The sequence below is a fragment of the Sander lucioperca genome, chromosome 2 (genome assembly GCF_008315115.2).
Source record: "Sander lucioperca isolate FBNREF2018 chromosome 2, SLUC_FBN_1.2, whole genome shotgun sequence".
NCBI classification, from domain to species: domain Eukaryota; kingdom Metazoa; phylum Chordata; class Actinopteri; order Perciformes; family Percidae; genus Sander; species Sander lucioperca.
In genome coordinates, this window is record NC_050174.1 from 9112042 (window position 1) to 9139987 (window position 27946).

The 27946-nt window shown below is 38.5% G+C and overlaps 1 protein-coding gene across 1 annotated transcript in view; it reads right to left on the bottom strand.

Moving 5' to 3' along the window:
* ipo11 (importin 11) overlaps positions 1-27946 on the bottom strand; it is a 156544-nt gene that overhangs the window by 66139 nt on the left and 62459 nt on the right. The window contains exons 15-21 of the mRNA XM_031305262.2: positions 25058-25163; positions 13519-13645; positions 8402-8435; positions 8143-8183; positions 7869-7985; positions 4238-4351; positions 1531-1646 (exon numbers count right to left, since the gene is read on the bottom strand). Coding sequence (XP_031161122.1) covers positions 1531-1646; positions 4238-4351; positions 7869-7985; positions 8143-8183; positions 8402-8435; positions 13519-13645; positions 25058-25163 — 655 coding nt within the window. The remainder of the gene's footprint in view (positions 1-1530; positions 1647-4237; positions 4352-7868; positions 7986-8142; positions 8184-8401; positions 8436-13518; positions 13646-25057; positions 25164-27946) is intronic.

Consider the following 27946-nt stretch of genomic DNA (forward strand, 5'->3'; position numbering starts at 1 on the left):
TAATGGCTTGAATGTAACGGACATTTATTAATATCAAAAAGTTAAGCACTAAAGCTTTAACTACTAATAATCGGTATTGGCCTTGAAAAGCAAGTATTGGTCGATCCCTAAATGATAGAAGCATTATCAGCACAATGTACTCAAATGTACTTCAAGGTGGAGCTTTCAACTCCAATGCTGGATAGTTTAATAAATAATAATGCATCATATTTTAATTGCGATATTTTGTAAGTAAAATCTCAATCTGCAATGTTCTCTGTCAGGTAAATGTAGTAGTACAATGTTTTCCTCCGAAGTACACAGTAAGTCAGTAGTATACAGTTGGGTTGCATATTAAGTGCTTTGAGGAAGAACCCTGCATTTCAGCCCCAGACCGACGGGCCTGACTTATTTACCACTTTTGGGATGGGCTTCAGGTCTTAGCTCACACAAACATTGGGCCTGTATCAGGCTTCTCCTTTTTATGTTTTAGACATCCAATAAATTCAAAGAAATAGAAGACAGGAGGACTGGACTAAATTCCTCGACTGTGAATGTTGTGCTTTTACTCCACAATGCTCTGGAAGAGATTGTACTTCTGGCTGTAGCATTAGGAGGCTGTCTCGTTTTTCATTCGGGGTTGGACTTTGGGATTGGCCATATTCTGTGGTGAAGCCTTTGATGGCTAATAAGCTGCCGTGCAGTGCTCTAATTTGAGGGCCTTCTGTAAGTTATTTCGGGGTACAATGGTTCTGGAGAAAGCTGCAAGCAGCAATACAGGAGGCCAAGCAATCGGCTTGTTTTGAACAGGCACTGCACTAGTAGAAAAAAAACAACATAGAATGATACTGAGAGACCCACAGAGTGGTAGGAAAATCAACTGATAAAAGATAAAAGCAAAAGAAAATGACATTGATTTTGTAAGCAAAGCAAACAAATAGGGCATGACTGTTTACCAGGCAGTATAAAAGACAGAAAAGAGGCAGCATGCTGGACATTGCAGCTCTCCACAGACAGGCAAATTATCTTCTACTAAACCAAATCTTTTTGCGGTCATAATGCATTTGCAAAAGTGAGAATATTGTTTTGCAGCAGATTCTTGAGATTGGAAATAGCATGTGGCCAAAACAATTAATAAAGGCAAGATTGTGAGGCACGTGAACTATCAACAGCTTCATTGCCCACCTAGAGTGGTTGTCTGTAAAAATGTGAATTATAACAAGATGTCACTGTGAGCCCATTTACCACTACTTATCTGCAAAGTATTTGCTTTTGACTACCATATACGTACTCAACGCGAGTCAGTAAATGAGGATGACTAATATGACAAAAAAGGACTTCAGTGAATTAAGCAACAGAGAAAAGGGGAAAAGAGAGAGAGATAAAGGCAGCTATGGTCATAGTATGGGTATGCCGTGTGTGTGCGTGAGTGTGGACTGACATGCGAGGGAGGAAATTAGATCACCAAGTTCTTTATAAATGTCTGCATTGGGGATTTTTTTTATATAACGTGTAAATGTGTATATGCATGTGTAACATGTGTGTCCATACCAAAGCTCTAATCCATCCTCCAGCAAATACACATGCGGCGGCTGGGAAACATCGGTGCTCAGCTGGATGACAGGAAGAAGGAAAGGGTACAGATTCTTAGACTCTGCCCCCAGGCCCTGTGAGAACACAGATAAAGAAAGTCAATGTCAAATTAGGAAAACCTGACAAAGAATTCAGGGTCTTTGAGAACAGTACTTTATGTGCTTTGGCTTAATGCGTTTCTTGCAGACCATCTGAGCAGAGTGGAGTGGGAGAGAATTTCCGCTTCTCATTCCCCTGCTTTAAAGCCACTCCACTCAATATCACTCCGCGTTGAAGCTCCACTCAAATTGATCACCGCTCGCTCCAAAAAAGGCTGTGTTGTATTTATCAGATGAAAAGCGCCCACCCTCCCTTCATGCCCGAAGCTCCAGCAGCTAAAAGAGAGGAGGGTGGGCGCCGTTCATCCACTGTGCTGCAGTAACACAGAGACAGGCTGGGGCATGCTTCAAACTCATAGTGTGAGCGTTACCGAAGCAAAAATGGAGCGGGAGATAAGGCAACGCTCCAACATTTTAAAAATCCTCTCTGAGGATAAGATGTATGTAGCAGAGTAAGCACACTGCAGCCCGTGCGCAACTGTTCCCACTTTCAATAACAAGGAGGTGTCATAAATAGTGGCATTTTGTGATAACACTTTACTTGAAGGTATCTACATAAGAGTGACATGACACTGTCATAAACACATGACACAGTCATGACACATGAAACCTAACTCTAACCTTATATATGTATGTATAATATGTATGTATTCCCCTCCAGCACACCTTAATATATACTCAGCCTTAAATGATTATTAGAAGTCTCTCTTTTTGGAATAATCTCCAGTCAAGTATTTTGTGTGCTGGATGTACAGTGACCATTTGCGATTTGAATTTTGCTTCCCTGCTAATATTTATCTATGGGTAAAGAAAACAATGATGAACAGTACATATCTTTCTGCTTTGTCTATACTGCTACTCCATCTCTAATTCATGTAGGTGAGCTCCAGCCCTGTTGTTGAATTTAAATAACAATAATGCTCTATTATTCTACATTAATTGTATCTGTAATATCTGTATTATTACTGGCACAAATACTATATCCATTTGGCTACATACAGTATACTCTACAAAGTTGTAACTCATTATCTAAACCTTCATAGCTTACAATAGACCAAGTTGTTTTGTGTAGAACAGCAACTCTTAATTTGAAATAATTTTCTTTGAACTAGTTTGAACCAAGAAGTAACTCTAGAACTTCAACCATATTTTTTTATTTTTTTATTTTGTCAGCATTATATTGTATTAAAATCTACAATAGAATGTGGTTACACAATTTGCTAATCCAAGCCCCTTCAGCTGTAGGCCTTCAGTGGCTCCCACAGTGGTGTACTTATAGATGTGTTACTCTATCAAAAGAGTGTGTCTATATCATTGAGCGTTTCATCTGTGAAGTAATGCAGCCGCAGGCACATAGGGGTCCAAATCTTTCTGCAGGCTGAGACAGGCTGCTTCAATGCTGTGGAGCTTCTTTCTCAGGCTATTTTCTTCTTAACTTCAGTTAGTGATAAACCTGATTAATATTGAGGCAAATGATTGCAAATAAAATATACAAGTTACCCTACAAACACAACAGAATCTTTACATTGTATTTGACCGTTAATCTGAGATTCAAACCATTTGTTTGCTTATTGTGTGAGCAGTTGAATATGAGAATAACAAAGCAGGAAAGACAGACGGAGCCTCTCTCCATGTTGCTGTATCCAGCCATGTCATAATTTCTGGCAGGTCAAAAAAATTAAATAAAACTTGGTGTCACAGTAACCCAGCCGTTTGGGGAAATGCCTCCCTAACAGACATTTTTGAAGTCAGCCTCAGCAACATGTGGCCAGACAAGTAAAACCACACATATTGCCAAATCCACTGAACAGTACCACCTGTCATGCTGCAGAACCTGGTAATTCTGCTCCCAATGTACAATAAACTATACATTAAAGGAGCCATTTAACCCACAGAACCATTAATTAAGTTAAACCTCCCTGTCAAGTTGTATTCGATGTCCATAGCTTTTTGTTACGGTTTTGCTTATTCCAATAGTTTTGGTAATGGACTATTTTCTAAGTCCAAAATCATTTCCAAAATCATGGTGAGCCAGCCAGATTTGTGCAGTGAATCAAAATCAGTGTTGACTTTGGTAAGGCAGTAAATTTCTATCTGACAGCAACCATATGAAAAGACTGGCACAGACAAACATCTAGGCTTACGCTGCTCAACAGCGCTGTTGTGTAGTCTAGTAATGCCTTAAATTGTAACGCCTTCACAGATGATTATAAATACCTTTTTTTGTTTTTATTGTTCTTCTAATCAACGTGTTTGGTGTTTTACAGCCACAAGCTGAATGGCATTTATATTTAAGTAGTTGATATTTACTGGAGGTTATAGTAACACAATGATGTTTAATTTTGTTTTATTATTGTATTTAAGCCAGGTGGCAAATGTAAAACACACACACACACACACACAAACACACACACACACGCACGCACATTGTCTGCAGGTGGTGCATAAACATAATACACTTGCCAAATTCGGCTTGGCTGACAAGGATGCTTCCATGCATGAACACTGAGCATGTGTGGGCCTTCTTCAACATGACACAAACATTGGAAGTTGGGGATGCACCATACCTGTACCAGGTGAATGAGTGTAGTGAGGATGGCACATCGTAGCATGTTGTGTTCTTCAGATTGCTTCCAGAGCAGGGGCAGGTACTGCACCAGACAGCCTACGTATGGCCGAATCTGAAGCACAAGAAAATGAAAAATAAGATGCAAAACACATACTGTGAGCTTCAACCTGTATCTTCCACAACAACTAAACTATTTAACTACTATCAAACTTATGTAAGAGTCTGTTGTTGATGATGCAGATGATACAAGTCTTATTTGTGAGCAGTGACAGGACAGTGCTGTTCTCTGAATTGTTCCAGTCCCAGCAAAGTAGTATGTATCTCCATCAAATACCTAAACACACTTAGTAACCACTTAAGCATCCCAGCAGCGCAAGCTTATTTGGCCTGAAAGTATGTTAACATTCAGTATAGCAGATAAGTGAGCTACTGTGCAGTTAATGTAACGCTTCCCCTCAAAGCTTTGTATGTTTGTTTTTTCCTGTAGTGAATTAAGACAATTCCCTTATCCTATGCCTCTATCAACTAGGGCTGCACGGTTTGGCGAAAAAGTCATATTGCAATTTACAATACCGTGATTGCGATATAATGGTATTATGAGTCTACTCGTTTGATTATCAGAGAAAATGCACCAAATACTAAAATTTTGAAATGTGTATTTCTCAACTTGAACAAAGTTAAATGAGCATAAGAAGAAATACATAAACAAAAAATGTGCAACACTTTTTTTTTTAAATAACTTAATATTTAAAAAAAATTAAATAACAAAAAACAATCTTTTAAAAAAAGCCATGTTTGCTTTGCTCAAAAATACAAATTAAATAAATCAGCTGCTTCAAAACATGCTTCAGTGGAATTGATGTGGAAAGAAAATACTAGACAGGGAGTTGACAACACAGAATATATTTTTTCTTCTTAAATATATTTTTTCTTCTTAGTAAAACAGGGAAAATCAACTCTATAGTCTGTAAAAGTGCTGATGGAAGCCAAATTGGCTGACACATGATGTGAGTGTTAATAGATTTATGGCAGCTACAGCAACAACAATCAGAACTGAACTCATGTGTAAAGTAACATAATGATGCTTAGATTATTCAGTATGCATTTTGAAAATATACCAGCTTACCACATACGCCTGTTATACTATTTACAAAGAAAAACCTGACACCGAAGTCCACAGTTGATCTTATACCAATATACTTGAATCCATGCGCCATACATTGTGCTGCATTTATTATTATTCTCTCTCTAATGATTTATAAAACGGGTAGCCCAAATCAAGCAACCTGATTGATTCATAGCCGTGATATAATAACCATATACAATATAATACTACACTATGACCTTTAATTTGTTTGCACAATAAGTATCACTCCATGTCTGACCCTAACTCTTTCCGACGGGGAACTGAAACCGCTATCTATGCTCTCTTCAAAACCACGGACTCCATTAACAGAAACCAGTAATTTTACATCGCAGAAAAAGGAAGTTGCTGTTCAACCACTGCCTTGATCGGTTAGTTGCTGGTCTACTGCTGTTTCGATCGGTTAGCTTGTTTGTGTTATTGTGTGCCTTTGGTGAATCCAAACTTAATCTTAAGTTAGGCAAAATAAATAACCTATGCTAGCTGCTAGTGTAGGCTAATGCTACCTACGTTAAAAAGCAAACGCCTCAGTATGTGCAGGCAGCCAGCCAGCCCAGGAGGGCCTATTTTATTGTGAAATTATTATTTATTAATAAAAATCAATTGAATCTATTGGAACACCACTATAACTTCCATATTGCCATATTTGATGACTGTTTCGAGTCGGGCCGAACAACACCCCTTAGCTGTGATATTATCACAACATACAATGGCCATCTGGGCAGTCAGACACCAAAAGGATGGCATCACTCTCATTCCTGTGTGAAATTGGAAAATGTGATGATACACTGTGTAATTTAGGTACATTTTCTGTGCAGCCAGCCAACTCTAGGTCCGGCTACACACTGCCTGCGTGAGCATGGCGTTTCTGTTGCATGTCAGCTGCGTGGATTTTTCTATGTCTTTACACACCAGAAACGTGTCTAACGCGGTGCTGCTGCTGCTAGCCTTGTCTGTACACATGTATGTTTCCCATTGATAAAATGAAATAACATGTTAAACATACATATAGACTGATTTGATTACAGCAAAGACGTCAGCAGTATTGATGTCAAAATAGGCTACAGAATATTTCGTTCTGTATTGACAGGTGCAATATTAGAAAATCATTTTTTTTTTATTACATTTATATCAAAACCTAGAGACTTTCAAACATCAACATGCCATTTATTAATATGTATTTGTGTCATAATGACATATAAACATCTTTTCCTATTCTATTTTGCCTGGAAACGACTCCAACACGCTTGTGTGAGACGTGCGTGTCACGCAGGCAGTGTGTAAGCTCTAACATGTTAACATGGGAGCCGAAATATAAACTGACATGCTCGAGCAACGCAGCCAGTGTGTAGCCGGCCTAAGACATTGGGGTGCAGCACTGAATTACGGACTTCTTTTTTTTGTGCTGATTTATGCTCCCTGTATTCCCTGTAGCGTCCAAGTGGCCGGGCAGTAGACTCCACACTGGAATTTTTTGCTCCATTACACCTTTATAAAGGAGTTGGCTAGAGACCGAGGGAACAGTAAAAAAGAAATACGACATACAGCCTTGAGGATAAAGATAAAAGGTGAGAAAACAGATCCACAAACCAGTCTAGGATGACATTTGTGACAGCAGGAAAAAGATCTACATCTCACCATATCTGTCATGTTCATTTCAACACAGGCTGCACTCATGGTTTCAGTGCCTAGTTTTCTCAGCTGCTGCCACTCTTTGTGAGTTCGAAATCCCTTGTGAGAAGAGTTAGAATATTAATGGGACATCCACTGCCTCTAGAAGTTTAACCAGGGTCAGTGACTGAGGAAGACTTAACCAGACTGACAGTTCCCAAGGATGATGAAAGCCATTTCTGTAATAGATTTAAGTCAAGGGATTGTTTAAGGGAATGTGCCTAAAACGGATCAGAAAAGAGTGTGGGGGGGTCAAGAGGAAGGTCAATTTTTTTTAAAGGTTGACAGTTAAGTGGATTAGAACGACTTATTGGATGCTCAGAAAAAGAAAAAGAAAAAATCCATATGGCCACAAAAGCATTGCAGTGGCAGAAGGGAGACTGTATCATCAGGGTAAATGAGAGCAGACATCATAACTGGGCTGCTTTTGGCCTTGTGATTTACAAAGAGTCAAGAATTGGACTTGCGGTAACTTTGTCAATCCCAGTGTCTCTGGATGTGAAAAATCAATGGTTGTTTTACCTTGGTGGTCTGGGGCTAGTACATGGTGACAGATGTTTTGTATCTGTGTTGTAATGTTTATTACAGCTCCACATGTCCACTGCAGAGTACAAATCGATGACTCCAATTTTTCCAGTGCTATTCTTCACAAAACAGCTGCAGTATATATATCACCCAAGATGTCCAAAACAAGGGCTCCTTCATAGACATTTTAGAGTTTGACTCAACTTCACTTTACATACTGCAACTGATGATCGTAACGAAATAGTAGGAAGAGTAATATGTTCCAAACACTTAATATCTCAGAACTCACCTGGATGTTCACTCTCTCGATGACACAGGAGATGACATGGAGCACTTGCATTTTAGTGTCGCACTCTGTCACCTGCTGCAACAACTGGAAGAGCAGCCCAAAGATAGACTCAAGGTACTAAACAAAGAAAAGAGAATTTAAGAGTTAGAATAAGGGGTAAATGGAGAGGTGAAAATGTTAATTTATTCATTGATTATTGTGAAATGTTGATTCTACTCATCGCTGAATTAAAAGCATATACAGTAATTTCCACATTCTTGATAGATGTACTCACTGGGAGGAATTGCTCTGTCCGGAACTCAAAGTCATCAACAGGTGGTCATGAGTTAAAGATGAAATCAAACTTCTTAGCATAGGTATGCAAAGCAGTTCATCAGCACACACGTAAGCAAGGCAAGTAAGGACTGATGGAAATGGTATGCCATCAGATGCAGTGAGGCGTAAATAGCAAATACAAGAATAGCATGATCAAATTAATTGTTGCAAAAAATGATGCCCTGAAAATGAATATACATTAAGTACGGGAAGGATATTGAGCTTCAGGGTTGTAGCTGTCTCAATCCGCACCTATGAGAAAAAAAAGATAAAAATACAGTTTTGAAAAGCATTTTATAAATTAGGCCTCTATCAGTGCATCTTAGCTAAAGCTGCAAAGAGAGAAGACATACTGTGTTTGTAATGAACTAAAGTGAAGAAAAATAGAGAGCAAAGACAAACATGAACAGAAGAAGATTGCTACAGCTGCACATGCAGCAATTCAACCAAATATAAAAACTATAATTACATTTTCCTTCAATGGCAGACTCAGAAAGCGACAACAAGGAGTTACCACTATAGCAAAAGCTTTTAATAGCTGAACATTCTAGGAGTGTGCACCTGCAGCAAGTTAGCTAAATGCATGCTGTCTATTGTTATAAAAAGGAAGGGGCCCCATCCACCCTTATAGATTCTAGCAGTGTAATCTAGCTGTGTCAGAGAGATGGAGGTGGAAATGTCCACCAAAGAGAAACTGATCAGATGGAGGAGAGAAGATTAAAGAAGGTTAACGAGTGAAGAGAAAGGTGTGGGACTGAGAAGAGAGCTCCATTACAGCCAGTACTTGCTCTCAACAATTTTACAACACATTAAAAGTACAAAAGTCATTTGTGTGTGTGTGTGTGTGTGTGTGTGTGTGTGTGTGTGTGTGTGTGTGTGTGTGTGTGTGTGTGTGTGTGTGTTTACGCAGACAAATGTGTGTGTGTGTGTGTGTGTGTGTGTGTGTGTGTGTGCGTGTTTACGCAGACAAATGTTATCAATACTATCTAAATTATGAAAGGTCTTTGCAAGCTTTGTAATGTAATTACTTTATTTTTTCTTAATTTCCTAACACAGCTACGTACATTATTTCTTAAGTCTTTAGGTGCTAGGACACATACCCTCGTCTTTCCAAGGGGTTGTTTAAGGTTTTTTCTTAGTTTTTTGCTTGCCACAAGACTCAATGAAAGAGTTTGGGAACCTCTTTTTTGTAGGTATTTAGTTATACGTTCATTTGAATAACTCACTGTAGATTAAGAGTTTTTATTGCCACGATTACAGCAATCATATTTTAAATAAAGCAGGTTTGAGCAAAAAATAGTGGTCTGTATTCCTCTATGTGATGAACGAAGTACCTGGCAAGGACACCAAATCCGTTTGGTTAATAATCTACCCCAAAGAGTTGCATATTCTGCTTTAAATAATACTGGCTGAAAAAAATAAATCATATCAATTCTTGTTTTCTCTATGTGCACATTTTCACATCTATTCAATATGGTAAACCCTAATTAATTTTGAAGACATCATACATTTGCAGGACGTCTCAATTGCAGTGGTTGGGAGTTTCTCTTTTCTGACTCTCAGCTTTTCATACTTTTAATGCCAAACAATTCACTTCAAAGGTAAGTCAGTTTCTGGAAGATACTTATTTTGCACCATGCTTATATTTATGCTTCAAACCAAAGCATACGTTTAGTAGTATCACACTTCACTAGATGGTGAATTTTCACAATTTTGAAGATTTAAATAAGCAGCAATCTTTCAAAGAACCTCCCACAAAAACAACTTCCAAATCTTTAGTGCACAACCTGTCACTGCTGCAGAGGATGATAAAAGCAAAGTTACTGAACTCAGCTTTAAAATTCATGATGACATTTATACTTATTTGGACTAATTATGAATAGTATGTGTTTAAGAAGCACTGGAAAGCAAGCAGACTCTAAGGCTGCTGTGAACTCATACTACCGGTCTAAAACACGCAATCGCCATAATTTAACATGGATTTGTCAAAGGAGCGTACGTCAATATTAAACACTTGCAACAGCACTGATTTCCCTTGTAGTGACTCAATTATAAGACATGGACGTTTCCATGGAATACGGCATGAAATTGATTCATTAAAAAGAATTTCCATATGAAATGTTTAAATCTTGGTAACTCTTTTATATTAAACATATAACATGCTATGTGTTTGGCAATGTCACCTCAACAGCGGCTACATCTACAGTTTGATAAGTTTTGCAGTTTTTATGAAATCACTGTCGAAGTTTAGTGTTCATTTCAGTATTTTTCTGCGTTGATAATGGGTGTGTATTGCGTGACTTACAGTGGATGATGTCATCCCTAGAGCATGGAGCCTTAAAAAAAATCATCTTAGTCCCTTCTCTATAAATTGCTCTCATGCCCACGATTTTTACTTGTCATTAGGGTTGGGTACCGAAACGCAGTGCCAACAGGGCACCGGTTCCGACGTAAACGGTAGTAACGAGACCGAATAAGAACGAAAATTTCGGTGCCTGACTTTTTTTTTTTTTTTTTTCCAGAAGCATCGCTTCTGAAACTTAGTCACTCGATGTCTGCATCAGAGTGTATCACAAAGATTGGCACAAACGTCTGATGCAAAGCACGAATGTTGCTGAACAAATAGCAGATTTATTCCACCAAAATGCCACAACAAAACTACCACAAGCCCCAGTTAAACCACCACTGCAAACCCTTAACATTTTACACAGCATCTGCTTTTTTAATACAGCCAGTACTTGTCAAAAAACGTAGCTCACACTGCGAGCTGTGTACACTGTGTTGTTGTGGAGATAGGTCTGGCAATGCAATGCACAGATGCCCTGCCCGTTATACCGCTTTCACACCAATGACCAGAGTTTCACCAGGGTTGTCTGATCAGGTTAAACCCTCCCCTTTTGGAAATTCAAACCAACCCAGTCAACATGGGTATATCCCTGGTATGACAATTCAGAGATCACCTGAGTCAATCTGGGAGAACTGCATAACAATTACCTTAAGTTCTAGAAATGGGCAGGGCTTTACACATCATATTCAGTGAACAGCTAACATCACATACTCCCGTCCAGCTGTATACCAGCAGAACTTTGTAGTTTTGCAGTTTTGTAGCTACTTGAAATTGCCTTTGTACAGTAAAGAGCGAGAGAAATAAAGCTATTTGATGATGGTTCCACAGTTCTGATTCCTCCTCCACTGCATATTTATTGCAGCAGCTGGACAAGGACGTAGGTTACTCTAGTATCAATTTTTGACCATTTTAAGACGAGGGGAGAACATTTCTCTTTGTTTGATTTCATTTAAAGTAAAGATGGGCTTTGCCGTTGTCTTCACGACTCATTTTAAAATAGACAGAGATTTGAGCTACGCAGCAGCAGCACTGAACTGCAGTCTGCGGTTGTTACCACTGTGGTGCCGCGATGTGTGCCGAATGGATGTCGCTTGCTTGCCACTGCTGTGCCACTGTTGTAACACCTACAACTTTCATACAATATGGCTATTATTCAACTTTTAAAAAATATATTATTAGAACAATTATCACTTTTCCACATCTTACAACTTCAACTTGCCCGAGTAATTTCAAACGAAGTCTGAGCGCTGCTTGGGAGTTGACAGACGGGTTTTGTGGCTAAGATGACAAATTATCGACAGGGGTGACGCACATCATAGCATCACGCAGGACAAGGGCTGAAAATTAGCAAAGAACGCTGTAGATTTCTCAGGAAGAAGAAGCGTAATACACTTACTTTAGATACTTATGGGTTAATTTGAAGATTTCACTAATCACATTTAAGGCACAGGCTTGTCTAACAGTTATATTACCCAGCTCATAACTCCCTACAAGCCTATTTGTTGCTTAAGACAGTCAGGCAAAACACCTAAATCTAATATGGATGCCAGGTGACCGTGGCTTCAATATTAAGGCAGTTAGGTAGGAGAAATGTAAAACCAATGAAAACATTGATTTCTTTGAATTATCTCCATATCCATGTGGCTTCACTAGAGTGGGAAAAGGGTGAAATGAAAACCTAATGATGAATATAAGCACCTACATTTAAATCCACCCAACTATTATGAATACAAAATAAAATAATACCCTGGGGGCCTATGTGACATGTAAGTTTGTTAAAGAATGACTTAAGATAATGAGCCATTGAATGCTAAATGCATAGGGAGCTAACTAGCTACATTTATATAATGCTACATAAACAAGTATAATACCACTACAGCTGCATGCTTATCATTTTATTAAAAAGCCCAAGTAATGAAATGAGAGATATGACCTGCCTCAGTTAATTGGTATCCATAGCAACAGGTGGCATCAGGCCCCATTGCAGTCTAAATGGCTGTGAAAACAAAATGAGGGTGCTATAGACCTATCTATACTATTTAACATCATTAGTGTCACCATGTGTGCTTCTGTACCCTTAATGTAAACAAAGTACCCAAAATGAATGATGCATCATACACGTCCTAACTGGGGACATACAATTAACATTAGAGCGCTGCACAAATGTTACTGAGTTTATGCTTCCATCCATCAAATTGATATTATCAGGGCATGGTGTTTGCGTGGGCTCTGCCATGCATGTCTTATTCTCTTAATTACAATATAATCTTAATTACATTATCATCTCATTCTATATGTATTGCAACTAACATGAATGCAAATAAACATACTTTAAAAGTTCCTCCATACTGATGGATTATGAAGTAAGAGAGGCAGTTAGACACAGAGAGAGATTGAACCCAGCTACTTATAACTGTTCAATCTAATGGTGAGATTATATTAAATTGTAAATAATGCATGGATATTTTCACATTCTTTCATATAAATTCTGTTAAAAGAAAACACATTAATCAAGTGCATGGCTCATGAGGCAAGAAACCCAAGGATGGCGAAAAGTAATTTGAATTGAGTATGACTATAGCATTATAATATCCACTTATCCACAAATAGGATCACACTGCAGTTTATTAAGGCCATGACTGAATAAAAATGTTAATGAGTAAATGAAAGCTTTAGCTTTTTAAACAAAACTATTCACAGAAATTCCCTCTGTAAAATAAAAAAATACAGAAGAAAATAGTATGTTGAGAAATTAGATGACAAAACCTTCCCGCAATCACTATGTTCTGCTTTGTTTGGAGAAAATTGGCAGCATAAAAGCTGTAGCTCCGTGCTGTTTAACTGAGAAATGTGTTTGTGTCACTGACTGTGCACTTTTCACTAAGGGCCCATTTCAGTCATTTCAAATTGAATGTTTTCTGGGGAAGCTGCCACTCCAGTCACAATAAGCAGTTTACAAAAACAACTTGGTGTCTTTAGCTGCCTTACCACCAAGTCGGGATCCTGCATGAGGCTCAGGATGACCTCGTAGAGTAAAGGTCGAAGGTCAGATTTGAACTTGACAGAGATCCACTGTCCTATTAGCCAGATAACTCGTCTGCGAATCAACTTGTATCTGGAGAGGAAAGAAGGGAGAGGAGAGGAGTTATTTGTGGTTTCAGAGAAATACTTCAACAAACTTCTTCTCTGCACTCTTCATCCATATGATAACTTAGAGAAATGAACTCTCTCATCGTATCTCCACAATGCAGCTACAGTACTTATGAATCCATTAAAAAACAACTTGGCCAGCTATTCAAATGATGAAATCTGCCATTGCTCATGGCTCATCTTGAAATTGCTTTGATGAGTGTTTTAAGTTGTTGGAGACTGCAGTATAATTTGTGCTCTGAGGGAGTCATATCACTGTCCTTTTATTTCACATATCCAACATCAAGACTATGTCTAATCTGGTGGCACACTGAACTGTGAACAACCAAAGTATGGGTTAAATTAAGAGTCCTCAGAGAGGTAAAGATAGATGTACTTTTACACAGGATATTGGAGACTGCGGTGGGATTTACACATAAAACTGACTCAAAACACAACCCAAGGGACAAATTAGAAAGTGTTTAAGAATGAGTGTTTGTGTATTTGTTTAACACTTAAACCACCATAGCCCACGCAATTTAACATTGTGATTAAAAAAAAATGTAAATTATTCTGTCATTGTGTCTGCTATGTTTCCCTCCCGCCCTGACTTTTCCTAAATACAGACCCAATCGATTACAGACTGTTATATTAGACACTCTGCAACTTGCCTTATGTTGGATTTATTTGATACATCTGATTTCATATGTTGCTAAAATTGCACTTTTTTACTGTAAGATGAAAGGGAGAAGAGCTTGGATGTTAAACCTACTACTGTTAAAAAAAAAAGCAAATACAGGCTACTCTTTTTGCACTTGCTCTGGTTACTTTAAGTTTTTATTTTTGTATTCCTCCTGAAAGTGACTTTATTTTGTTGTTGGATTGATAGCCTACATCTGGCTTCAGGTTGCACTACAAATTCATTTTACTTGAACAGTGCAGTGTTAAACAATTTTAATAAGTAGAGATTAGAACCTTATTGAAATTTGTTTTGTGTAAATTGTTAATAATTGAGCAATGGGAAAATAATCGCTAATTGAAAAATGTATTGTTAGATTAATCGAAAAATTAATCGTTCGATTAGTCGACTAATCGAAAAAATACTCGCTAGATTAATTGTTTAAAAAATAATCGTCTGGGACAGCCCTAGAACACAGCTTATGTTTCAGCATTTGTTTTTAATGCCTTTGCAGGTTTTACGCTGCAGAGTTATAAGCTGCTTACAATTCAAAACAGCATCAAATAGAACTCCCTACCCATACACATCCGTGACTGTACTAACCTGGATACATTCAAATCACTCAACACACCTCTTTAGATTAGCCTTCCACATACAATAGTCTTACATGTTATCTACTGTTAGTTACTGGTTTTATTGTTTTAATTGCTTTAAATATGCTTGTTTTATGTGTTGGTTTTATTGGTGCATCTGTTTTTAATGTGCTGGTTTTAATGTAAAGTATCTTTGAGTACCATGTAAAGCGCTATATAAATAAAATGTATTATGATTAAAATATATGGTGTTTTTTCATAAAAAGATTTTTTTGCAGGAGTTGCTGACAAAAACCTCCAAAATGTGTGTACTGAACTGAATTGAACGACATCGGGTGGCAGCGTGAAAATATTTTTTTCTAAAAAGGTAGATAGCAAAATAGCACATTTTACACTGCTAATAGTATAGCAGTTTTGTGTGGGTTCAAGCTGTTAGATTCAATCCAGATTCAATTCAATAGTGTATTGCCATGGAACAAAGTTGCTAGGAATTGGTGCAGTGTGCTCATTACAAAACAGAAAACATTTATAGCAGGACAGTCAATACCTGTTAAAAACACATGTAGACATATATAGACACAACCTCGGGTTTGGCGGGTGTAGTACCCCTAAAAAGCACAGCGGTTTTAGTGTTGAATGAATGCATGCCAGCAGAGCCTGACGGACATGGTTACCAGTTACAGAAAAACTAAATAAGGGAAATAACCTAGTTCAAAAACTAGAATGATCAAAAATCCACTCGGGTTGAGTAGTGTGTGATATGAATTAAAATGACCTGCGCCGCATGTCCCAAATGTGAGGCACAACATGTTGGGAACTGATGATTTTTCAACAGTTGTATCGGGCAGGCAAGAAATGTCCCTCTGCATCTGCCCTTGTTTTTATCCCGAGGACCGGCTTGACAGAAATAAGCAGATGGAGGGATGAAGGCACAGAGAGAAGGGAGGATAATAGAGAGGGGGCGAGGGAGGTGACACTCTTGTTGGCTTCTTGTAAAATATCCACAGGGAGCCAGAGACCAGTCTGGGCCACCAGCCAGAAGATACTAACAGCAGCATGACTCAGGACTTGGAGATGAACAACACTGTGCATTAGACTGTGTGTGTGTGTGTGTGTGTGTGTGTGTGTAAAAAAGAAAGTTTGCGTATATAATTATGCACAAAAGCTTGTATATGTGTTTTGTTTAGATAATCGGTATAATTGATTTCCAAATACATTTCAAATAAGTCTTTGCCAACAGCATTTCTGAAAAGTAAAACTTAGCCTGTAGATTACCGTCACTGACAACATTACGCTACATGCTATTTAGACTTGACTTCTCATCCTCTTAAGCACAATATGGCACTTAGACACTCCTGCATTAAACTACTAGAAGCAGTCGAGCATGCAAGGATAATAAACCACCATCCAATTACTTTAAAAGGAAAACAAAGGAAGCCAGATGGGATTTTCTACAGAGATAGCCACATACAGGGCCTCATTTATAAGAGAGGAGAGGAGGAGAGGCAGGGGATCGTCCCACACCGTGCAGCGGAGGAAATTTGCTTTTCCTCCGCTGCTCTCCCCTGCCTCTCCCCATGAAATGGACCCTGTACAACGGGGATAGGCAGGGGATCCTCCCACACCATGCAGCGGGCGCTAAAGGAGACTTTTAGCGTCAATAAGAACGACAAAGGCACCTGACCAAACATCCGTATTTTACGAGATGGGAGTGAGAATCTGTTGATGTGAGCACACTCTAAATTTTAATAATAAAGAAAAATTATGCTATTTATTATACAGATAACTATTACATATGAGGTGTTTGGGTCTACTGGACCCGAGTGTAATAATTGTAGGTGCTATGAAACTTGTGTCGTCCTCCTAACTGGGCCTGCTATGTGTGTGCGTTTCTCTGTGTGCGTGTGCGTGTGTGTCTATGTGGCCGTGTCTGATTGTAGGTGTCTGTGTGTGGGAATGTTGTCTTTCTGCACCTGCTATTCCCACACAAAGTTACAAAATTGTTACATTTCAAGCACTTTCACCTGTTCTGATTAAGTTCTAAGAAATAAGCACCAATAATTATCAAAAATCCTGTTTCTATTTTTTTTTACCTTTTTTATAATTGAATTTCCTATTTTTCTCACAAAAAATGAAAATGATCATATGATCGTAAATGTGATCTCACAGGGGTAAATGGCAAATATGAACCATGAATGATGTATATATCATTGGTAATTGAGCTAAATCTGTTAAGTATTAAGGCTGTGTAACAAAAATATGAACACCACACAAGGGTTTTTCGATGCTCTACCTCTGTTAGGAGCACCTCGAATTTTTGGCGCACAAAATCTTTCAGAATAGAATCTACGCACAGTTTTATAAATGAGGCCCCAGGTGAGGCAGTGCCAGTGGACAATGGCCCTGGGTACATTTCCAGAGCTCTCTAAATCCAGGTTCCAAACAACAGCTTGGCAACGAAATAGTGACGCTCAAATAACAAGTCGGTGACATCAAGAATAAATAATCAAATTGCAGATTATTATCGGTTGTCACGCTAACCCACATAAAAGGTAATTCTTCTGGAGGCTTGCGCTTTTTGGTGGTGGAGTTTTGGCGTAATTTGTTAGACAATAAATAAAAAAAAGTATATATATATATATATATATATATATATATATATATAGTCATGCAATATAAGAGTGGTGCGTGTGTGCATGTCTGTAACTAACAAATACAAAATGTCTTCTTTAGCTGGGGAGGGTACAGCTGGTTGGTTGAGCTGGCAAAGTGGAAGAAAAAGATGCAAAGGCAGGCTGACAGGGGTATTTGTTCATCAGTCAAAGGTTAGACATGACTCACTCACACTAAACCTGTTTCCTCCTCCATAACTTTGCACAGCTGTGCACCCTGCTCATCCTTCTGGCAAACAAATGGAAAATCCATGTGGACATTTTTTTTTTTGAAAACAGGGATGACATGATTATTTAAAAACCAGTTTGAGATAATTAAAATCAATGAAACTTTCAAAGCTAAGAATATTATGCTTTCTTAAAACGTCGCAGTGATGCCATCTCATTGGTTTCTGGTCCATAACCTTTATTACCTGTTTGTATATTGAAACAATAGGCTTTAATGTGGTTGGAGAGGTTTGTGACCATGATGTGATGCAATATGATAAATATGAAAATATCATTGCATGCATGTATAGTTTTGCAGTTTGACAAGACAAATCCCTTCTAATAAAACGAAAACATTAAGGTTTGGTTTGACCTGCTTGCAGATGTACTTAACCTGACTGTCATATTTTTATTCTTATCCAAAATAATGCCGAGGTACTTGACTTCGTTCACTGATTCAATTACTTAATTACTGATCTGCACCTCAAATACATCGCGTATGAAAAATACATTTAGTAGTATAAAGCTAACAAAAATCCTTCCACAGTGGCAAATACTACCACTACAGGAAAATTAAGTTTAGGATACCCAAAGCACAAGTCAATTTATAGCATCTATTGGTCATGCAGGAGAGAGACTGACTTTTCTAACAAAACTCCACACAAAAGGCCAAGCCACAAAAGGCGATGTCAAAATGCCAAAAGTGTTTCACAGTCTTTCTATGTTGGCAGAGTCCGAGTAGAATGATGAAACACCACTTTGTAACTGTATCTCACGGTCTGTCTAGGTGACAAACAAAGCTCCTTCTGGCTATTCTGGGATGTCAATATGAGTGATATTAAGGGTGTGTGTGGCTGTGTTCAAGTAGGAGTGTTCGTATGTGTGCTCTAGTCAGTATGCCAAAAACGTTTTTTGTTTTTTTTGTTTTTTTCCCCCAAGGGAGCTTATTGGCACACTTTTAATTATTAAGGGGTGCTTGAATCCAAATCTGCTGTATATGAAGCTCAAAAATGTCCCGAAATGCCTCAAAATTGAGAAATTCAAAATGGCTGCCACTGTCAGGCTGAAATCTATTTTTCAGTATATCTTTTTGACTAAACAAGGTACAAAAATGAATTAAATGTGCTTTTGTAAGTTTTCCTACATGGGCAATTCGATGCCATATTCAGATTTTAGAAGTAATGTGAAGAAATAGCTTAGATATTGCAAAAATAGTTATTATTATTATTATTATTATTATTATTATTGATATTACCAGGCTACATTTACTTACTTTGTATTTTTTTTTTAGGTCAAATGTACAAACAAATACAAAAAGTTACAAACTTTAATTAAATGTTCACAGGTTTTCACACATGTATAGTAAGGGATAATACCAGACAAGTTTTATGTTTCAAGATTACAATGGATGACATGGAGGCTAAGAATCAGCTGACGTAAATCAGAGAAGGATTTTTCAGTTACTAATATACAGTAAGTAATTCTGATCATAAGAATAAATCACATCATAAAAATAGTTCTTGAGACTAACAATCTCTGTAATGAATAGATTATTGTGTAACAGTGCAAACCTTTAATTTTCGGTGGAATGTTTGGAACGCAAATATTCGTGTCGGCCTTGAAGTGATAGGTTGGAACACAGAAATATTCCGTATTTTCGTTTAGGCTAATGTGTAAAAAGGCCTAAAGTTGTCAATGTTCAGCTAGAACAGACTTCATTACAGCTCTATGCAGAGCGAATGATAAAACAGTAAATTTGCCACCTGTGGTATAGGGCTGCACAAATAATCGCAATTTTATCGAAATTGCAATATGGACTAGTGCAATATCCAAATCGCAGGGGGGGGTGCAATATTTGTTAAAGGCAAAATATGTGTCAAACCATTGGGAATTAAGTATTGTGGTGCAGCAGAGACGTCCCGGCCTACAAATCCCACCCTACAGACTAAAGAAAACATATTTGTTTTGTACAGATCCTTGCAAAATCACACTATAATCAATAAAAAAAAAATATATTTTTAATATTTTTTAATGAAAATGAGAAAAATGATCATTCCCTCCAATATTGCTAATCATATTGCAATCGCAATATCAGTGAAAATATTCTCAATTAGATATTTTCCTCATAAGTGAGCAGTTGCAATACAAGAATACCACAAAAAATGTCCAGACACATTGTAGGCTGAGAGGCAGGCAGGCAGCAGAAATCCTGCTGGTGTGGAAACAGGTGGGTGCAGACATTAGTCCAAACCCCAGAGACTCAGGACAACATTCATTAAGGTGGTCTAATGCTACTGGTTTCTCCATAGAAACTGTACTAGTTTTGATTAATAATAAGTACCTCTCCTACTTAGCATATTGTTAATGTTTAGTATTTCATTCTGTTCTGTGTGATGTAAATCAAGGTCCAAATAAGCAAGCTGCATTAAACCCTCCAACAGCTAATGCCCAGAGGGCTAAGGAAGGCAGGCAGGCAGTGCAGCATGATCGTTCAGGACAAGACCCTGTAGCCTGGTGCCCTTTCAAACTCATACCTGTGTGTACAGGCCTCTTGGACACCATCTGAGAGTTTTCTCCTGTGCAGGACATGCCATAAGTCAGGAGAGGTGTAGTATCTTGCCAGAGAAGGCAAATATGGTCATTTTTCTGCAAAAGAACTGCTAAAGTTTGAAGCTGGTTGGCATACCAACTCAACATTTATTTAGTTTGTTAAATTTAAATAATTTTCAATTTTAAAAAAACTCCATAAAAGAGCCTTTCTTTGATGTCATTTTTCAAGAATCGGTTTAGGAATTGGTTAGGAATCGGAATCGTTTTAAAAGTACCGGTTTCGCATCGGAATCGGAAAAAATCCAAACGGTACCCAACCCTACCGATCTGGCAAACTTGCATAATGTAATGTAATGTAATGGACAATTCCGCTTCCAACTTGTAGGGCGACCTAAGCGGGAAAAGTTCTCTAGTGTTGCTTTAATGGCCTGGTCCCCACAAATCCCTGATAGCAATCCACCTGAACACCTTTGGAATGAACTTGAAAGCATCAGTAAAAAGGAACATTCGCCTATAAACCTTAAGCAGTCGTGCAAAGCACTGATGTCTGCTTGGTCAGCTTTGATACTACAGGTCCCTTGTTGAGTCATTACCACAAAGTGTGACAGCTCTTTCAATCGTGGGCCACCATAGTATGGAACAGGGATTTGTAACTTTCTGGTCGCTGAGTGAATGTACCTTATACATAATCAGACCTGCAAACTCTGGAGTAGTGAAAAAGGTGACAAGATACGAAACAAAAGTAAAGTTTGCAGGTATGATAATGTGTAGTTCATTTCTCCAGCTTATCAAATAAACCTGCAGTGCCTACAGATCATTTGAATGTGTATAGATTGCAGCATATGGGATGCTGAAAAAGATGCTGCTTTAAAATAAGAAATACATATGTAAGTTCTTTGAGAGAAACAAGGGTAGAAGAAGTTGTGGGCTGGATGGGATGTTACTGGTTATTTTAGTTACTGGGAGATGTATTTTACATAACTTGACTTGAGTTGTGGTAAGATCAATAACAGTAACACAGTGTCTTCTTTGTATGACCGTGTTCCCTCTCCGAGCATTGATCGAGCATGTCAGAATTCTTTATGTGATTGCTTCATATATTTGACCAGCAGGGTTTTTTTGTGAAATGTCTGAGGAAGTACATTCTTGTGACTAATGCACTCCACTGGGAGATGAGTATAAGATTATTTGTGACAGATTGTAAAACATGATGACATACTGACAGCGTGAAGTAGGGGTGTAAGATATATCGACTCAATATCGTTATTGCGATATCACGTTGGGCGATATTATACCGAAAGTCTCGCGATAATTATGCAATATTTAGTTTTATTTGTGAAGCATTGCATCCCGCCCGACATGTACCCACAGAGTATAGAAGCAACAAGAGGCAAACTCAGATTTTCTCACATTGCACCGCTATGTTAAGGAATAATCTCCAAGATTAGGCTACGTTATGTTCTGTCAGCTCACAGCAATTTAATACAATAGCAGGAAAAGAGTCCCCCCCCGCTGTTCTAAAGCGTTCTGCATGTGGTGTCTGCTGATGTGCAGGTTACCTTCCCCCCAAACACGGACACACATATATACAGATACGTCTCGCTTTGTAAGATAAATAGCCTGCCTATAAGTGGCATCACGCTCTGTCTGCACTTGTTGTGTGGTTGTGCTTTGCATGTGTGGGATTCTGATATGTCCTTAAATTCGGGAATTGTTGTTTGTTTATTCAAAGTCAAAGACAGTCCAAAGTAGTGCAACTTTGCCCATTTTTGTGGGTCTGAGGTGTATGTCACATTATAGCTACCAAAGCTCCGCTGCTCTCTGTCTGGTCCTCAGCGTGAGAGGGGGAGTGCCCAGCGGCTAGAGCGGCAAAAGCCAATGTGTGCTTCTTTTAGCGATATATATCCAAACAACGTCAAACTTGGCAATGCACTTACTCGTGCCCGTAGCAAGACTCATGTCAAGTTTGAAATCCATCGGACTAATGGTTCGAGAGATATTCGCATAAAACCCAGAGAGACAGAAAGACGTTCCTGCAATTTATAGAGAGATAATAATATGTCCTCTCTCCGAAGCTTCGAATATTCGATGCTCATTACTACCGAAGCTTCGAAGCTCAAAAAATGGTATTCGGACCAGCCCTAGAAAGAAAAGAAAGGACCTAAAGAGAGAGCGAAGGGAGCCAGTGGAGCAAAAAGAACACAAAAGTAAGAAAATTTGAAAATAACAGAGATTGAAGAGGAAACTTTAGTGGCCAAAAGTAATGCCTCCTCGGTAGCTTGGAAATACTTTGGCTTTAAGAGAGAAGACACACCAGCCCGATAATCGGGCGTCGGGTCGTCTGGCGAGGTCCGTGACTCGAATCTGTTGAGTGTGTCCAGTGCCGTCGGCCGTCCAAGGAGCCGTCGGCCTTCATTTGGGCCGACCCAACATGTTCAGTGGGAGACAGGGCAGTCGGGACTCACCCGGAAATGGGGAGCTGATGAGCCTCTCAAAATCTGACGAAAATCTTTTAAACTGACCTTTCTCAATCTGAAATGAAGACAGATTCAGCAACTGCATGGCCTATTTCTCGCTTAAAATGTTTTCAGAAACACATTTCGGTGAACTATTTTAGTACAATATGAGATCGTATTCTGAACAAGCCGCCATGACAGTCTGGCTGTGAATTTCCGGAGAAAAAAGAACCACGTGATGCGTTCGTCCAATCAGTTGCCGGTTTAAATTTTCTGGGAAATAATCAGACTATTAATGGAAACAATACAGAGCAGCGCCGCCTGCTGCTATGGAGACGTATTACGTTTCGCGCACGCGCAGAGCGTACGCTCAAGTCGGCGTCGCCTCAGTGTGTTCTGAGGCATTTTTTGGACCTTGGGACCCGACTGATCAGTCCGACTGGCTTTTCTGCCGACGGTCGGCCCGTCTGGTTGATGTGTCAGGGCCCTAAGCCAACAGATGTGCATTGCATTGTTTTTTATACTGTAGTGTATATACAACCATTACAACATGTCCTGTTCTAAGGACATGCTCTTTATTTATTTATTTTATACTGTACAACCAGTAAAACATGTCCTGTTCTGTAGACACATGTTCTAACAGTCCAATATGTCAGTTGAAATAAACCTTGTGTTGTAAGAAAACTTGTTTTATTTGTTATTAATCTATTTTGATGTGTTTTCCCATAACTTTGGTAATTTTACATATGTTTAAAAATATCGAAATTAATATCGATATTGCAATATTCATTATCGATATCGCAATATCACATTTTTTCAATATCGTGCACCCCTAGCGTAAAGACAAGCACACTTAGGCAAAGGAGCATGCAACCAAGTCTGCCAATATACACACGTGCCTGCAAAAGAAAACACAAGCCTCTGGCTGCTACAGAAGAAAAAAAAATCCACTCAGTGAGGGACATCATCACTAATGCTGAATGATATCCGTGCACAATTTACATTTTCATTTCAGAAGCATCTTTAAAAGACTGTGGGAACATCTAAAGTCCAACACTTAAAGTAAACACAATCCTCTTAGCACAAGGTTATCATCCAAAGACCTCTCTGTTTTAAAAAGGCATTATTTGGCAGTTAGAGGAGAAGGATGGAGTTACCCTTTAATGAATTTCACTGAGAAGACTATAACCAACAATCAATTTATCCTGCAAACACCTATTAACTGTTTTAGCCACAGGCTGATATCATTTATGCCTGAAGCCAGACTGTCGCATTGGGTGACATCCTTCTATAGCCATCAACACAGCAAGTGTATTTTATTAAAACAACTCTTATCATTCTCTTATCAGGATCTTGAGCCTAAGGTGTTTTATCTGATTATTATTATTGTTCTACTTCTCAAAATTAATTTCCATTTGTTAGGTTCTCTATTCTTTTAATGTGTTATTGGGGGAGCAGAGTTAATAAATGTACATGTGTGTTTCCAATAGTGTGTTTGAGTGCACAAGAAACAGAAAAAAACAACAGAAGAGGTGTTTGGCATTATCTCTGTGCTGTTTGCTCATTTTGGTTTTATTCCTCAGGATGTTAGGGTAAGGCCTGACTGACATTCGTAGTCGCTGTGTCTCAATGAGCTCAGTTTGTTCAAATATAAAACATAAAATAACGTGGCGGTGAACTGAACTTAAAAAATGACCAAAGCAATGGGGACCCAGGTACAAAGTGGAGGGGTTATTCGCACCTGCCCTGTGTGGGAGCAAAGCCACAGTGACATCAGCACGCAAGCACTCTGACGTCAGCACCAGCCTGAGTAGCCGACCCTTTGAATGCTGCTAGCTTTTTGCTTTGATTGTCTTTGGGTCTGTGTGAGCAGGGCACTTCTTTGTTCTTCATATCACGGTCATATCTCACCTCTGGCCACTTTCCCTTTTTTTCACTTTTTAAATGCAGTCATCTGTCAGCTCACTGTTTAGTGTCTGACTGTCTTTAGATATGAAACATCCATAGGAAAGCCCACCACATTCATTTTTGAGTATATCAGACAGGAGATGACTAAAGGATGTGGATGATTTGCACCGGAAAACATTTTAGGTGTTCAGTAATGTTGTTCACATACTAATACTTTTCCATATAAATACTGTGAGGTGTTATGAAATTAATTCTTAGCAAAAACTACTTAAAATGTATCCATATTAGATGCTGTGACAAATAGGTGAATGTTTCAAAAGAAATGCACCATACCTGTGATGGCCTACTTGCAGCTCCCCAAGAAGCTGATTCTTGAACCACTGGTCAAAGTCCACATTGTCAAACAGCTCATAAGCTGCCAGTCCAACTGCATTGTATACTGCGGACAAAACAACCACAACAGTCAGAATATCATAATTATTTCACAGTAGCACTGAGAATATTAAAGCCAAGAGCTTTAGCCAAGAGCATTGCATTACTTGAATAGCTGGAAATTGGACTGTATTGCTAGCTTAACTTTATATGAAATAGCAGCTAAAAGACTACGAAGAGTGTAATAACAGGAAAGAGATGCAAAGTATAGTGTAAACTATGAAAGGTGTTTAATTGAGAGTTATAGTATAAGGACTTATATGAGCTTATATGCACAAAGAGGGAGTTGAAAGGGTAAACTATTAGCTCTAATCATATAGGCTGAGCACTACTTCAGAAACCATGGTAAGCTTGTGTTACCCTGGGACTACTTAGTTACAGTTCGGCCATCTTATGTTCCCTCGGTTATGCTACCATAGCAACACATGTATGTATGCATTTATCCTACAATGATGGTTTAAAGTAATGAATTTTGAGATGGCATAAAGGAGGGAGGAAAGAGTAGAAAAGTACAAAGACATAAAAGAGAGGGAGGAGATTTAACAGAGAGGAAATGAAACTTTTTCCATTACTTTAATTCTCTTGTATCATGCAAGGCTGTCACTGTGCAAGAGTATATTGGCATCTACAGTATCTCTATGCAAGTGTGTGTGATTGTGTGTCTGAGAGAGAAAGGAAGAGAAACGCCAAAGCAGAGAAAGCAATATTACAGAAAGAGGAAGTAAACGTGCTTTAAGTGCAACATTAAAATGTCAAATGATTGGATAGTGACAAATGTCAGACTGATACCATACCAGGGCTAAATAAATAAATATGTAAACACTTCAGGGTGGTTTATACTTCGTTGAATGCCAGTTGGCAGCTATAAAAAAGAGGTCTAAGCTGGTGTTAATTTGTTTAGCAAATATAATTGTCACGTAGTACAGTTTTTTTCAATTTGACAAATAGGATGGCCTAATGTGTCTGTTCTAGTGTCCAGCTCACTGAAGCTCAGTTATATGTTAGAGTCAGAAAAAAAACCTTGACCATCTTTTAACTGCAATACAATGCAGTTTTATTTGCACAATTATTGACTTATTACCAAATCAGAACCTGCTCTTATTAAGTGCCCCTTTGGCTCTTTAACAAGCTTTAGCTCTCACAGCCACAGTTATATGTCACTGCTGCTGCCACAGCGCAGCTTCATCATCCAGTGAGTTCTGCCGTTTTATCAACACTGTTAGCAAACTGCTGAGATCTCTGCGGGCATCCAGTCCCTAATAGCAGGCAATCCCAACTGTGATTTAGTTGTGTATGCCATGAAACCACCAGAGAAGCAGCCCTGACCTGTCAGAGTTATAAATACTAGAGAGAGTAAAAGAGAGAAAAGAAAAAGAAAAAAAGGAGGGTAACAAGATGTCCATGGACATGAGAGATTAAGTGAGAGAGCAGTATCCCAAGAATTATCATTTTCATGTTTTTCTGTGGTTATTCAGACTTTATATCTTAGCCAAATGATTGTTATGCATCTTGTAGCTCTCTTAATTCAAAAGTCAATTTACCCAGCTCTCCCTTCTCCATCTGTTTGCATTTTTTAAATTATAACTCGTTTGAAAGCCTTGTTCTCAATCTTCAAAATCCAACATGGAAATCATTACAGCCAATTATATTCGTTATTTACCGAGCTCCAGGTCCGTATTCTGAATTTTTATCTGAATTCTCAGAGTTTTTATCATGTGTAGTCCTTAAATCAGACAAAGTACTTATTGTAGGTGATTTTAATATCCATGTGGACATTGACAGCAATAGCCTTAGTACTGCTTTCAACTCACTACTAGATTCAATTGGTTTCAGTCAGAGTGTGCATAAGGCCACGCACTGTTTTAACCACACCCTCGACCTTGTGCTGGCATATGGCATTGATATTGAGGATTTAATAATATATCCGCAGAATCCTGTATTATCAGATAATTTCTTAATAACTTTTGAATTCTTACTACCCGACTATACAAAATTAGATAAAAGCTTTTACACTAGATGCCTATCTGACAGTGTGATAGCTAAATTTAAGGAAGATATTCCAACAGCATTTAACTCAATGTCGCGCTTTAATATAACAGAGGACCTCTGTGTTAATTTCAGTCCCCCCCAAATTGATAAATTTGTAGACGGTGTTACGGCCTGCCTAAGGACGACTTTAGACTCTGTTGCTCCCCTCAAAAAGAAGATGATGAAGCAAAGGAAACTAGCACCTTGGTATAACTCCCAAACTCGCAAATGAAAACAAATCTCGCGAAAACTTGAAAGTAAATGGTGTTCCTCCAAACTGGAAGAATCTCGTTTAGATTGGCAAGACAGTTTGAAAACCTATAGGAAGGCCCTCAGAAATGCCAGATCAGACTATTACTCATCATTAATAGAAGAAAATAAGAACAACCCAAGGTTTCTTTTCAGCACTGTAGCCAGGCTGACTGACAACCACAGCTCTATTGAGCCATCTATTCCCCTAGCTCTTAGTAGTGACGACTTCATGAATTTCTTTAATAATAAAATTATAACAATTAGGGATGGAATTCATCACCTTTTGCCCTCAACTCCTAATGGTTCACCTTTGAATGCAAGAGTACTAGAAAGAACGACAGGACCTGACATATACTTAGACTGCTTTTTTCCTATAGACCTTCAACAATTAATGCTAAAGGTCTCTTCAGCAAAGCCATCTACCTGTCTCTTAGATCCCATCCCAACGAGGCTACTTAAAGAAGCGTTACCCGTGGTTAACACTTCATTACTAGATATGATCAATATGTC